The 15,317-nt window shown below is 44.2% G+C and overlaps 1 protein-coding gene across 1 annotated transcript; it reads left to right on the top strand.

Annotated features, from left to right (window-relative positions):
* The first annotated feature begins 10,229 nt into the window (after positions 1-10,229).
* Positions 10,230-13,315, top strand: LOC113018501 (uncharacterized). The gene is made up of 2 exons (XM_026161568.1): positions 10,230-12,344; positions 12,801-13,315. The coding sequence occupies exons 1-2, from the start codon at positions 10,337-10,339 to the stop codon at positions 13,313-13,315; spliced, it is 2,523 nt and encodes an 840-aa protein (XP_026017353.1). The 5' UTR covers positions 10,230-10,336.
* The last annotated feature ends 2,002 nt before the right edge of the window (positions 13,316-15,317 follow it).

Raw genomic sequence — 15,317 nt, 5'->3', positions numbered from 1 at the left:
CTGTTTGTTTCTTGCATAAATAAAAAGTATTTATTGATCAGTGAGTAGAAGGATGGGTGACCCCTCCCAGTCACTTTGTTTGTATCCCATCTGTTCATCTGTTTTCAGTGAATCTCCTAAATATAAATAAACAAATACTATGTTCAGGAATGCTTGGACTCTTATTTCTTCTGAACAAACATTTCTGTAACTCGGTGTAAGGGCATCGTTTCTTGCTCATAGAATCGTCTAGAATTCAGATCTATGACATTGAGATAACTTATCATTAAAAGCATGAGGCCTTCTGATGTGATCTTGGAAAACCGCGACATCCTTTCCCCTCGTGTGTCCACACAACGTTCAGATGTGTGACCAAAGCATTTTATTCCAGTCTTTCTGTTAAATCAAATTTTACTGATATATGATATGGAATAACAGTTTTTTATATTGTAAAGGTAAAACACTGCGGGAAGGAAAAACTCCCTTTTAACAGGAAGAAATGTTTTGGCATAAGTAGAAAACTTCTGCTGAGATAGTATAAATATCAACACTTTACCGAGTTCTTTTGATTCCTCAGAGGCATCCAATAGAAGACAAAACACTGGTCAGTAGACCATTTAAGACTTTATTACTTCTAGAAGGGAGATGCGTCCTGCATGACACGCTGCCGCGGATCTGAAAATTGTGGTGTGCCCCTAACAGTTTTATTAGAGAAGCTCTCTCATTTTAGTCTAAACAACAGCTTTCCAGTAAATTTCCACAGACAATGTTCCCTCTTATCTATATTTTCCCAGGCAAGCATGAGCGAGAGTCTGCAGCTTTCTACTTCTCAAGGACACGTGGTCTCATGCCTTTATTTTTCAGGGCTGTGTCCACTTAATACTACACTATATAACTTTATAACACTTTTTAATAAAAAGCATAGCATTATTGAGGCACAAAAATAATGACAACAATAGTCATAACCTCAAACCCAACCCCCAGCATCTTTTGTTTCTTGTGTTTTGTTTACATGTAAAGTAAATGTAGGAGCGTGATGAGCCGTGCTTGCGGGTCCCGCGAAAATTTGCAAGCAGATTTGCGTCGCAAAAACGCGTTTGGCTCGCGAATAAAACCACGCGTGTCAGTTTTTGTGTTGCATTTTGTACCCCTCGAGTTTGAAAAATCTGAGCAGAGTGAAGCTGACCCCCCAGCCACTTGAAACGTAAAGGCAAATAGGCGGAGCGGTTAGTGCTACGTTTGTGCAGATTTGTGCAGGTAAAATGAGCGTTTGTGCTGCTACAGTTTCTGAGATATTAAACTTTATTTTATAGGTCATTCAAAGGTCACCATCCCCCCAGACTGCTCCAAAACCGACCAAAATGGTCTACTTTTTTAGTGCTAAGTTTGTAAGTAAGTTTGCTAAGTTAAGTCCCTGTCCTCCTCTTCAGTTCGCCTCAACATACGCTCGTCATATTCTGTGACATGATTTACTCTGAGGTGTTTGACAAGGTTAGTGATGTTGCCACAACCATACATGCCAACCGTCCCGATTTTTCCGGGAGAATCCCGAATTTCAGTGCCCCTCCTGAAAATCTCCTGATTTCCCACCCGGACAACAAAATTGAAAAACCATATCACAGAATTCAAAGCGCGGCCCAGCCAATTCCAGTCTCCAACAATGGCGGCAGCTGCTTAGTTTTAATATTACTCTTATTATTCTTTCTGGGTCGCAAAAAAACCTTTAACATATTTTCAGGTGAGAATGTAGCTGTGGAAACTTCAAATATCTGAGCCGACACATCGTCTTCAAATCCCCGCGGTCTTTCACTACTCGGGTTAAACATGATATATGAGTCACTTTGATAACAATAAAATGTTCTTGTTTGGCTTTTTCAGTGTTTTATTTGTTCGTGAGTAAATCGGTTTGGCAGAGAATAAAATTATTAGATTAGATTAAATTTAACTTTATTAATCCCTCGGGAGGGTTCCTCCGGGGTTTTCACACAGCTGAATAAATGTCAAACAGAAACTGACTAAACAGAAGTGTGAGAAGGTCGAGAGTTTACGTCAGTGCCCGGTTATATTTTAGATAGCAAGGAGCAGACGGCAGAGTTTCACTCCACCGAGGGAGCTCGTGACGTACTACCCGGCTTTCTTTAGACCGCGAAGGCCGGTCCTCAGGTGGAAGCAGCCTCTGAATTTGGACACCCCGCTGTTTCCGGGCCGGCCAATAATAACGGTGACATTTAACGTATTTTATCCGATAAAGAAACACTGTAAAATGTATTTATCACCCCAAAACAGCCCTTTTGAATTGTCTCCCTAATTCTGAGGTCTCAAGGTTGGCAAGTGTGGCTACAACACCTGACTTTTTTGCCACATGTATCGCAAACCACGTCTCAGCTGTTTGTGGAGGTAAAATATGTCCGCACAGTTACGCTTAAAGTTAATTTCCTAGAAAAACTAATCGTTCTGCTTTTTTTCCAGTGACTCCAAATAAGAATGTAGATAGGATTAATTATGTTCATTACAATGTACTGAGACTCTCTAACCTGACCAGAGACGGATTGGAGGGGCTAGCGGAGCAGGTGGGTCCGACCTCGTTAATGGGAGTGCAGAATAGAATGGCCCTTGGTAATCCGTTAGAAGGCTGGCTGACCTCAGTGTTCGGACGGTGGAAGGGGGTCATCGCTGCGGTCATGTTTTCTTTGTCTATTGTGGTGGGTATTATGGTTATTTGTTGTTGTCTCATCCCTTGTGCCAGAAGAATGTTCAAAAGTATGTCTGTGAGGTCAGTGGACCGTGGAGTCATTACTCCAATGTCCATGATGCCCATGATGCATGTGGAGCTGAATGTGTAGGCCAAGGAGGGACACAACTGTTTGTGACCTCTGGATTCTCCAGAGGTCAACAGAGGGAATTGTAGAATAAGGAGGGGATGTTTTTCTCATTATCATTTAATATTTTAATATGTCATGATTAGTTCCTTAGAAGTATATAACCAGCTTTGCATTAAGCATGAATTGAAGTTTTTGATCTTATATTATTCTTTGCATTACAGTGATGGTGATAACTTTAATTTGATCTTTCTTACAGGTACCAGAATAATAACATGATTTTCCATTGCAGATGTAACCATGATCATTCCACACACATTGCAGTTTGTTGCTCATTTTAGAGTTGTGCTCAAGGTAATTAAAGGTTAAAAGCTACAGCCAGCGCGAGTCTGGCTGATCTATGGAGGGCAAAGGCTTTGAGCTTGGAAGGCCGCACGCGCTTACACAGCACTTATAAGATGTCATTCTTGGTGATTTTGTGCTTAGTCATGTTTTAATATGTTTTAAGTAGAAGTAGCTGATCCAGCAATATTCATTTAATATTATATACTTGATTTAGAGCAATACACACTGATGGTCTTAATAAATGAAAGAGTCCTTGTAGTTGCCATGTTGTGTCTCAGCAGGGTACAGACGGTTCCAGGAGAAGGGGGGCAGTTAGCGTCTGCCCTCGGGAAGGAGACAATGTTATTCTTTGTGTTAAATAAAATTGTCAACATTGATTGTATTACACCTGTCACTACGCATGAGGGGGCGTTCTAATACCCTGATTTCATAAAACTATGGAAATGTGTTTTTTGAGATGAGATCTGAGACTGTCTGCATACAGTGTCCATCTCCCACGTGTGTGATCATTAAATCATCGTTTGACTCAACCCGACCGGACCAGTGTTGTTATTGTGGGTTTTTCCTCTGGTGTCCATCTCCAATATTTTTGAACCATAACATTTTGGGGGCTCGTCCTGTGGTATTGGGGTGGACGTGTGAGGTGTGGACGGTCTGAGGTTGTCGAGCGGACAGGCACGGACCAGGGATCTGATGTGAGTGAGCTCCGCGGGTGCTTCTAAAGGTAAGGCACTGCCTGTTGAGTTGATTCCCAAATTGTGCCAAATTGGGCTGCATTAAATTAAAAGCCTGCTCACTGACGTTGCTGGTGGGTGTCTGTTTTGATTTTGATGAGAATCACCGTGTGTTATGCAGTTAAAGTTGTTTAAGAGTATTTAATGAAGTTGAAGAAATATGAAACTGTTCCCAGAAGTAACAGAGAATGTTGGGTTTGAGTCCCTGGATATTGAGCTGAAGGCTCAGGTAGTTTGGTAGGGAAATTAGGACAGAAACTGTTCCAGAAGTAACAGAGACTGTTTAATAGTTTTACAAATTAGGACAGAAACTGTTCCCAGAAGTAACAGAGACTGTTTAATTGGTCGTAAAAAAGTTATCTTTCTTCGGTAGGACCCGTTATGGTAAAATTTTACAAAATCGGTTAGGTTGAAATTATTATAGGACGGCACCAGAAGTTGCTAAGAAGCACATAGCCCGGGGGTTACGCCCCCTCCTGGCCGTGGACGCGCGGTCTTGACCTGTCGGCGAACAGGGGTAGTTCAGTTTTGGTTTAACTGTGGGGTACAGGGCATCCCGAAATAAGCTAGGAGTTACCGAGACTCCTCATCGTTTGAAACGGTGTCATGTGCTTGTTTGGACAAAGTTAAATTGAGTTAGGGATTTTAGAAGTTAGGTCAGAAACTGTTCCCAGAAGTAACAGATACTGTTTGATTGAGTACAAAAAAGTGAAGCTTTCTTCGGTTGGACCCGTTAATTTAAATTTGTCGAAATTTGTTAGGTGCTGAATTTGTCATGTCTGTCAGTGGTTGTAATTATAAGACGTCTTTTGTGAATAGAGTTTTGTCTGAGCTTTGTGTGACCCTGCGTGTGATGAGAGCGCAGCTGCAGCGCTGAGAGCTATTTTTAGACGGTGTGTGAACATGCAAATGAGCGTGTGGCTGGGAGGAAAACAGAGCTTTTCACTTCCTGCCCAGAGTGTGTGTGAGCCTTAGAAGCAGAAGGCCTTTTATTGCTGAAAGCCTGTAAAGAAGCTGCTGGTTTTGATGTTATAACAATGTAAATAGTTTCTGATTTAAAAAGAGTGGTTTAAATAATTTTCAGACACACCTAGCAAATGTGCTTATAATGAGTTGGCACTCGGCCTTTGAGGGTCAGAAGCTTCGTTCGGCGTGACTGTCCGGATTGATAAAGTGTAGTAAATGCTTTGAGTGCAGAGGGTTAAATGCAAACAAGCTTACAAACACATAGGCTATGATCAGAATAGGTCCCTAGAAGGCTTTTGAATGTTTTAAACCAAGTGGGAACCACTAGAACGTTATTTGTTAATCACAGTTGATTTATGTAATGTAAAAAATCATTTAAGACTGAGTAACTTCAGTTTTTGAGGAGCATAAGAGAGTGTTCCTAGATCAGAGTAAGCTGCTGTAAGTCAATTGAAAACAATTTAATTAAATCTTAAATATTTTATACTGATAACACAACTGATTTTAAGTCATATCTTTAAATAAGTAAAGTTCATGAAGTTTTCTGAGCTGCCATGACACAGAGAAAGTGGAGTGTTTCACCCTGAAAGGATGAAATGATGCTCTGCCTTTGTTGTCAAGTTCAAACATAGGCCTTAAATAAATATGAGCCACTAATAAGCGTGACATAATTAATAATCTCAAACAATAAAGCACATTGGGTGAGTGACCCAGATAACAATAATTTATGAGCACGCAATAAAGTGGACCTGTTAGAACCCCTTTGACATTTGTCCCTTCAACAATAAATGATTATATTGTGTCCCATGCACTAAACAGTCCCATTTAATACTGTTAAATTGTTGTTTAAATAGAATAAGCAAACATGCCTGTGCTTTATTTTGCAACCTGTAACATACAAATAGCAGAGGAGGAGGGTCAATTGGAGGTGACCTGTAAATGTCACATAGTGACTGAGGAAGGTGTTTCACCTTATGAGATGACAGTGTGGTCCGAGATTGAGCTGCATGAGCTAAATGCCTATATACAACGTTGCCTATTTTTATTTCAAGGCTTAAAGGAGATGACTGAGCATGAAAATGATCCAAATTGGGAGCCCACAGAGGCCGCCCACTTTGCTCAGGCTATGATAGAGTCGGTACTAGACGGTTTTGATTTTGATATGCTTGCTTGGGAAATAATATAATTATCTGTGGAGATGTCTCCAAGCGATTAGTAGATTTAAAGGAGACAAATGTGTGCTTGAGAGTGCGTGGTTGAAATTGTGTGTGTGGGTGTGCGTTTGAAAGGCTTTGAAACATATGTTTGATTTGAATAAAGCTAATCACAGTACTATGGTTTGGCATTGAAGTAGAGCGAGCTGTACAGCTAATTATTGAAGAGTTTGGATTTAATTGGTCCATTGCTCCCTCGCTCGGTAAACAACACAGTGAATTTGTTAGTTTGTGAGCAAACATGATATTGCTTTGGAGCAATTTTCTGTGAAAAATTTAAGGCTGTGTGAATGCATTTGAGCTGTGTTATTGTTTTGTGCCCCAAAGTTAATATGCAGTGTGTATGAGTTTATAACATTTATGTTACAGAGTGAAAAGTAGTTATTAAAAGTGAATAATGAAAGAGGCTTGGTTAAGTCTTGACACACTGCGTTGGCTGTGTGTCTTACCAAGCAGATTACAAGGAGACAGTGACCCTGGGAGGAGCGAAAGTATTTCTGAAAGCTAACAGGCAGACATTGCGGAGTGATCCAGAAGGAGGAGCCGTAAAACGTCACAAAAAAGGGAGGTAAGCTTGTGTTTTAGGATAATGGCTGACGGCCCGAACATGACACCTACTGGGCACAGAGGCTATAAGCCTCTAAAGGAGCAGCAGCAACAGTTAAAAAAAGCTATTCGCTTAGCTTCCCCTGGATCAACAAAGTTAGCTGAGAAGGAAGGCAAAGCAATGGAAGCTGAGCTAAACAAGCTTATTGCTTCCCAACAGAGAGGGCTGGATGACAAAATAGCCCTAAGTCTTGTGCTCAAAATAGAAGGAGAGAGATGTGAGCAGCAATTGCAACAACTACAAGCCGAGGCAGAGAAACGTTCAATTAACTGGAAGATTAAACAACAAATCAAGAAACTACAGCAAACTCATGCAAAGTGTTGCAAGTGGATGTTCTTGTGGAATGGAGCATCTTCCTGGATGGAGGAGGATGACACACCTGAAACAGAAGATATGGAAAGCATAATGGAGGCTTTGAAACAACTGAAAGACCAAAATAAGAAGCTGGAAAACCAAATGAAGAACTGGATTCCAAAACCAGGAGATGCTAACAAGTATCACACAGCAGAGATTCTTCCTTGGGCCACATTAACATCTAATGCCGTAGGACGACAATATGTCATGCCTGTAATGACCCTCAGAGGAGGACAAGTTCAAGGCCCCGATGGACAGACGGCAGTGGTTGTGGGAGGAGTAGCTGATGTTGAATACACCAGAGCACCACGGGTGTTTCATAATGAAGGGCCTATGACAGTTAAATGTCAGTCCCTGAATGGGGAAGGGAAAGAGATAACATCAGCCGCAGAGGAAGGCTTGCCTTTGCCTTCTTGTTCACATGAAAGAGGAGACAGGCCAAAAGCCGAAGCATCAAGAGAAAGCCTGCCAGACCAGACTGGAGAAGCGGATTGGACCCCAACAAACGAGGAAATGATTTCACCGGTGGAAAGGATGGCACAACCGGCTTTCATCGGACTGCCAACACCAGCAAGAGAAGAGCAGGCCCAAACCAGGTCAAAACACTCCAAAGCAATGGCCAAGTCAGACACATGGACAGGAGAAGTATTCGGACGAATGCTTGAAGCCCCGCAAGGGCTATTGGAAGTATTAAATACACTGAAGACCGTAAAGGACAAAATGACCAAAAGCATGGCAGAAGAGGAGAGCGACAAAGACTCATCTACCACAGAGGAGGAAGAAGATGACGAAGATAACGACAGAGGAGGAGTCGCGTCAGAACCAAGTATAGCCAGGAATCTTAGGTCAAGACAGGTGAAAAAAGAGCAGGGACAGAGGAGGCCTATTTTTAAGAGTTCAAAAGGCAAGGGAAAATTGGGACAGTGTAAAACTGTGACCAAAGCAGAAAAAGCTGCGGGTACTCATTATAATTTGCCTTTAGTGGCTGGTGCAAAAAATGAACCAGTGTACCGCGCATACAAAGTAAGAGATTTGGAGGCATTGGTTAAACAGCTTCCACCTATAACTGGGGGAGGAGCAAGGTGGTTGCGTGAATTAGGCAGACTAACAGAAGGAGAGGAGCTTGCGATTGGCGATTTTCGCGCCATTTCTGCGCGGTGTATGCTCGGTGGTGGGCTAGCAGATGTAGAGGCTATAGCTCGCACAACTCGCCATGCAAATGATTTGCCTTATCATGAAGTGCAATGTGCTTTGTCTGACGCAGTCCGTGAAAAGTACCCAACCCCTAATACAGGAGCCATACCTAAAATAATTTGGGACCCCCAAAACACACCTAGAGAGTTTTTAGAAAAAGCCAGAGATCAGTGGTTGTTAGAAACAGGTACCCATCCGGGTAGAGAAGGTGAGCATCGGGCATGGTTTCGCTCAGCGGTGCTGGCAGGGCTGCCAAACCAGGTCACAGAAGATCTACAGAAAAACCCAGATTTTGCCGTAGCAGATTCGGTGCAGTGGGAAAGACACGTCTCACATCGTTTGCAGCTGGAGCAGGACAGGGCGAACAAGCAGAAAAAAGAGTTGGAGGAGGCACAAGCGTCTCTACTCAAACTACAGTTGGTGGAGGCCAGAAACAAAGCCAGCGAAAAGAAAAAGGAGGAAAAAGAAAAAACAGAAAAAATTATGATAGTTGCGACCCAGCCTGGTCCTGGGCCTGAATGGCCAGATAGTGGCCCGGGTCCATGCACTAATGACGGATGGCCCGCCAATGCACCAAGGCAGAACCAACCCACAGGGAATTGGGGAACCGGTGGATCGTACAGAGGGCGTGGTGGCTCAGCGGGGGGAGTACAAAGAGCTCGTGACACGGGGAATCTCAGCAGTGTGCCTTGGAATGTCTGTTGGAGGTGTGGAGCAGAGGGTCATTGGAACAGAGATTGCCCAGAACGTCGTCAGAACTATCAAAGACGAGGCTACCAATCCCAGGCACGTGGAGCTCCGAGAGCAAGAGGTGGCTCTAGGGGAGCATATCAGGCCCCAAACCCGAGTGCAGCACCAGCCACGCAGTATCCAGTGGCTGACTGGAGGGAGGACCAGTACTGAAGGGACCCGGAGGGACCAAACAGCATGGGGATGGCAGATCCCATGCTGTTAATGACAATAGAAGGGACAGAATTGCCCTTCTTAGTAGACACTGGAGCAACATATTCAACCTTGAGAGCAGCACCAGACAGTGCAACGTTGTCCTGCCACACAGTGAACGTGGTGGGTTTTTCCGGGATCCCGACAACTCTGCCAGTGACTGACCCAGCTTTGACAAAGCTGGGCAAGCAGACTTTGAAACACAACTATGTGGTGTCATCGCAAGCGCCAGTGAATCTTATGGGCAGGGACCTGCTCGTGAAGTTGGGCGCCACAATCACATGTTCAGCAGATGGATTATCTGTGACTCTGCCAGGGGGCCAGCATTTTCCGTGCCTGGGAACAAGTTCAAAGACTCAATATCTGCTCCAAGACTGTGAAAGAGCAAAAGTCAACATCTACTGGGGGAGATTAGTGAAAGAGGATGTTCTGAGGCAATTTCAGCTGTGGAGACCCTGGATAATGAGCTTGGCAGTTTACTCCCCTCCGCGCGACCCTTACCACGTTACCCTGTTTTATGATAAAGAGAATGACGACACCTATCGTGAATTATTTCAATCTGATCTTGAGGGTCAGACGTGGAATGTGCAAACACATGACATCTACATCGGACCAGAAGGTGTAGCCGCGGCTGTGAAATTAACTGATGAACAACTGCCTTGGTACAATGTGGAAGAAAATTCAACCCCTCACATTACATTGGCGGTCCACCAAGGTCATGGTGCAGGTGATCTAGGTCCAATGGTCAGGCAAGCACTGGACGACACAGGGTGGCAAAGAACCCAAATTCCTAACTTATCTTATGCTCCAAATTGTAAAACCTATCGCATAACTTGTGCCTGTGATGATACAGTGATTTTGGAACATAAAGAAATTTCAAAAACACATGGTGAGGAGTGTGTAGATCATCCTCACGCAGTTGCTGGACTGTCAAATCTGCCTGACAGTCTATGGTCAAAAGGGCCCACGGATGTTGGCCTAGCTAAGTGTCCTCCTGTTTTGTTCCAGCTCAAGTCACACACACCAATCAATAGACCACAGTATAAACATAAACCTGAAGCAGAGGAAGGAATTACAGAAACAATAGAAGGCCTGTTAAGGGCCGGGGTGTTAGAGCCCTCTCACTCACTGTGGAACACACCAATTCTACCAGTGGAGAAACATGGAACAGGAAAATACCGTATGGCACATGATTTGAGAGCCATTAATGAAATATTGCTCTCTACTACTGCACCGGTACCAAATCCGTACACAGCTTTATCAGCTATCACATGTGACCAAAAGTGGTTCACGTGCATTGACCTGGCAAATGCATTCTTTTGTCTTCCTCTGCATGAGTCACTCAGAGACATTTTTTCATTCACATACAGAGGCCAACAACTCAGATACACACGTTTGCCACAAGGCTTTGCACTTTCTCCAGGCATTTTCAATCAGGTGCTTAAAGAAGCCCTGTCGTCATGTAATTTGCCTAATGATTGTACATTAATACAATATGTTGATGATCTTCTCATTGCAGCCCCGTCAGCAGCGGATTGTACAGCGGCATCGTTCGTTGTGTTGAATAGGTTGGCGGAATGTGGCTTTAAAGTAAGTAAAGACAAGCTGCAGTTGGTTCGCCCTGAAGTGACCTTTTTGGGCCGGGTAATCGCACACAAATCAGTGGGTTTGATGAACACACACAGAGACCAAATTTTGACACACCCAAAACCGCGAACTGTGAGAGAAATGCTTTCTTTTCTTGGTTTAACAGGTTACAGCAGGCAGTTCATTCCGGATTATGCAGGCAAAACTGCCCCTTTAAGGGGCCTAATGAAGCAAGTTGGTGTTCGAAACTTTAAGGCTGAGTTACCTTGGACGCCTGAAGCTGAAGCCGCATTTATTAGGGTAAAACAGGATTTGTCAAGGGCCTCAGATTTAGCCACACCCAATTATGACGAGCCATTCTATTTAGATGTTTCTGAAACAAACTCAATTGTAAATGGAGTGTTGTTTCAGAAAAAAGGGGGGGGTAGAGAAGTGCTCATGTATGTTAGTGTAAAACTACATCCAACAGAAGCAAAGCATCCTACATGCACACAACATGCAGCAGGGGTTGCTAGAATTATCCAAAAAACAGCACATGTAGTGAGAGAACACCCACTAAAAATACTCACTACACATAGCATAGTGGCATACGTAAATTCACAAGCATTTTGTATGTCACCACGGGCACAACAGAGACTGAGCAAAGTCTTAGAGGCCCCAAATTTGACATTCACACATGAAGGAATTAACATGGCAGATTTAATGGGTGTAGGGGAACCACATGACTGCGCCAAAAGAGCACAGATCGAGGAAAAGATTAGAGAGGACCTGAAGGCCGAACCCATACCGGGAGCTGAGGATTGGTTCACCGATGGATGTTGCCACCGAGACGAAGGAGGACTGAAAGCAGGGTATGCGGTGGTCTGCAGAGTAGAAGGAGATTATCAGGTCAGAGAGTCAGGAAGGATTGAGGGAAAGCAGTCGGCCCAGAGAGCTGAAGTGATAGCCTTAGCTCGAGCTTTGAGACTAGCCAAGAACAGGAGAGTGAACATCTACACCGATTCGGCATATGCGTTTGGAGCAGCGCATGTGGAGCTGCCTCAGTGGAAAAGAGCAGGATTCAGAACAGCAACCAATGCACCTATCTCCCACATACATGAAATGGAGGAACTGGAAAAGGCCTTGGCTGACCCAGAGGAGGTGAGCATTATAAAATGCAAAGCTCACTCCCAAGGAACCAGTATGGTGGAAAAAGGAAACCAGAGAGCAGACGAAGCCGCAAAGGAGGCCGCAGGCTACAAAGGACAGAGACAAATGATACAGGTAACATCAGAAGAAGAGATACCTGTTGACCTGATTGAGGAAGTTAAACGGGCCCAGGAGGAGGCATCCCCAGAGGAAAAGGGGGTGTGGAAAAACAAAGGAGCCTGGCAGGATGGACATTTGTGGAGGGGGCCAGACGGGCGCCCCGTGCTGACAGCCAAAATGGCAGAACAGAAGGTGGATGAAGCCCACGGACTTGCCCACGTGGGGAGAGCCCAGATGGAAAGAAATTTGTGTCATTGGTGGCATCCTGAGCTGCGAGGAATGATAAGGGAGAAGGCCAGGATGTGCTTAATCTGTGGGGCACACAATCCTAAGCCAGCAGTAAAACCGGAAGTGGGTAAGTTTCGGCCCCCTGAGAGGCCGGGAGAGGAGATTGTTATTGATTTCACTGATATGATTGATTCCGGGCCGGGCGGTGTAAGATATTTGTTAGTGTGTGTTGACGCTTTGACCGGCTGGCCAGAGGCCTGGGCTACAAAAAAGGAGGATGCTAAGACTGTCATTAAGTGTTTAATCAATCATTACATTCCCCGTCATGGGTTCCCGAAAAGAATTAGATCAGATAATGGAACCCATTTTAAAAATCAAGATTTGGAAAAAGTAGAAAAAATGTTGGGCGTCCAGCATAAATTTGGAACGGTCTATCATCCTCAGTCTCAGGGGAAAGTAGAAAGAATGAACCTAAATTTGAAAAACAAATTGGCAAAAATCTGCGCGCAAACAGGGCTAAATTGGGTCGCAGCCCTGCCGGTTGCGTTGATGACCATAAGATGTTCTGTTAATCAATCCACAGGTTTTACACCATACGAGCTGCAAACCGGGAGACAGTTTCCGGCACCTTGGACGGTGGGCTCGGGTGAACGGGACAAAAAGGGGAACCGGTCCCACGCAGACTACTGGAACGAGCTAAAGGCGCTAGTGTCCAGTTTCACGAAACAGGCGGCTTGTAAGGGGCCCACAGGAGAAGGAGAGGTCCCGGACGCGAAAACAGTGTGGCTGAGAGTCATCAAACGAAAGTGGAAGGAGCCCCGCTGGACTGGTCCATATGAGGTATCGGCTCGGACGGCGACAGCGGTCCAACTGAAGGGGAAAGGTGACACCTGGTATCACTGGACGCAGTGCGCAGCTGCGCACGAGGGCTTGGTGAGGAAGGATCAATCTCAACTCGACGCAGGTGAAATTGAGCGGCACAATAATCCCTCACACCTGTGCAACGGACCGACCGGTAGTCTACCCGGAAGGTCAAAGAAAGAGGAGCAGACAAGGAGGAGATCGCCACGCCAACGAAAAGGAGCGGTACCACACTGAACACCTAAAACAAGAGAGAGGCTCTGATAAAGGGCTTTGAACTTTTTACTACACCATAACATTCACATACCATCATGCCATCACAATAATTAGACACTGGTGATGAAAGAAGAGTCTCAAAAGCCATCACAATGTTCAAAATTATTATGAGTTTGATGTTAACTATGTTGCTAATCATGGCTATTTGTTTTTTGATTTGTTTGTTGCAGACCGACCCTGGAAACCAGTCTGAGCACGGAGGCCATGCCTGTCCGGCGTTGTTTGATACACCAAGTACATCACGCGTGGTCCATAGTGATTTAAGGTTGCGGGCAAGAGTGAAGCGCGAGGTCTCTGGTAAAAAGGATGAGTGTCTCAGTACATATGGTGGTTTAGAATTAGATTATGTGATTGGCTCCACAACTTCCTTTACGTTTGATCTGTGTGATGTTGTTAATTGCAGGGACGTCGGCAGTGCTTGGAGGGGATACAATGTGTGGGTCTGTTGGGATTATTCAGTGAGTACGCACTGTGAGAGGGGAAATCGTCCTTATGACAGCTGGTGCCGTAATTGGGACCAGGTAAGGGGTTACACTGGGCAAAATTGGGAACCGTTAGAATCAGGATCAGAAAACGGGCTTAAACTACAGAGGGATTTTAGCCCCTCTGGAAACGCGTTAACTTTATCATTGGGGAATTGGGATCGCAAACAATCTATGTATTATTTAATTTTGGGGGTGGAAATAGCGGGGGTTGATCCAAAAGGGTTAATTAAAGTTAATTTCCTAGAAAAACTAATCGTTCTGCTTTCTTTCCAGTGACTCCAAACAAGAATGTAGATAGGATTAATTATGTTCATTACAATGTACTGAGGCTCTCTAACCTGACCAGAGACGGATTGGAGGGGCTAGCGAAGCAGATGGGTCGGTAACCAAGGCTCTGGAGGGCCTAAAGAGCCTTTCTGAAACTATGCATGATCACTCCGGTGTTGGTAATCCGTTAGAAGGCTGGCTGACCTCAGTGTTCGGACGGTGGAAGGGGGTCATCGCTGCGGTCATGTTTTCTTTGTCTATTGTGGTGGGTATTATGGTTATTTGTTGTTGTCTCATCCCTTGTGCCAGAAGAATGTTCAAAAGTATGTCTGTGAGGCAGTGGACCCGTGGAGTCATTACTCCAATGTCCATGATGCCAATGATGCATGTGGAGCTGAATGTGTAGGCCAAGGAGGGACACGACTGTTTGTGACCTCTGGATTCTCCAGAGGTCAACAGAGGGAATTGTAGAATAAGGAGGGGATGTTTTTCTCATTATCATTTAATATTTTAATATGTCATGATTAGTTCATTAGAAGTATATAATCAGCTTTGCATTAAGCATGAATTGAAGTTTTTGATCTTACATTATTCTTTGCATTACAGTGATGGTGATAACTTTAATTTGATCTTTCTTACAGGTATCAGAATAATAACATGATTTTCCATTGCAGATGTAACCATGATCATTCCACACACATTGCAGTTTGTTGCTCATTTTAGAGTTGTGCTCAAGGTAATTAAAGGTTAAAAGCTACAGCCAGCGCGAGTCTGGCTGATCTATGGAGGGCAAAGGCTTTGAGCTTGGAAGGCCGCACGCGCTTACACAGCACTTATAAGATGTCATTCTTGGTGATTTTGTGCTTAGTCATGTTTTAATATGTTTTAAGTAGAAGTAGCTGATCCAGCAATATTCATTTAATATTATATACTTGATTTAGAGCAATACACACTAATGGTCTTAATAAATGAAAGAGTCCTTGTAGCTGCCATGTTGTGTCTCAGCAGGGTACAGACGGTTCCAGGAGAAGGGGGGCAGTTAGCGTCTGCCCTCGGGAAGGAGACAATGTTATTCTTTGTGTTAAATAAAATTGTCAACATTGATTGTATTACACCTGTCACTACGCATGAGGGGGCGTTCTAATACCCTGATTTCATAAAACTATGGAAATGTGTTTTTTGAGATGAGATCTGAGACTGTCTGCATACAG

This window comes from Astatotilapia calliptera, unplaced genomic scaffold (assembly GCF_900246225.1).
Source record: "Astatotilapia calliptera unplaced genomic scaffold, fAstCal1.2 U_scaffold_90, whole genome shotgun sequence".
Lineage (NCBI taxonomy): Eukaryota > Metazoa > Chordata > Actinopteri > Cichliformes > Cichlidae > Astatotilapia > Astatotilapia calliptera.
The sequence above is the reverse complement of the archived record's forward strand: the minus strand, read 5'-3'. Positions and strand labels throughout refer to the sequence as shown.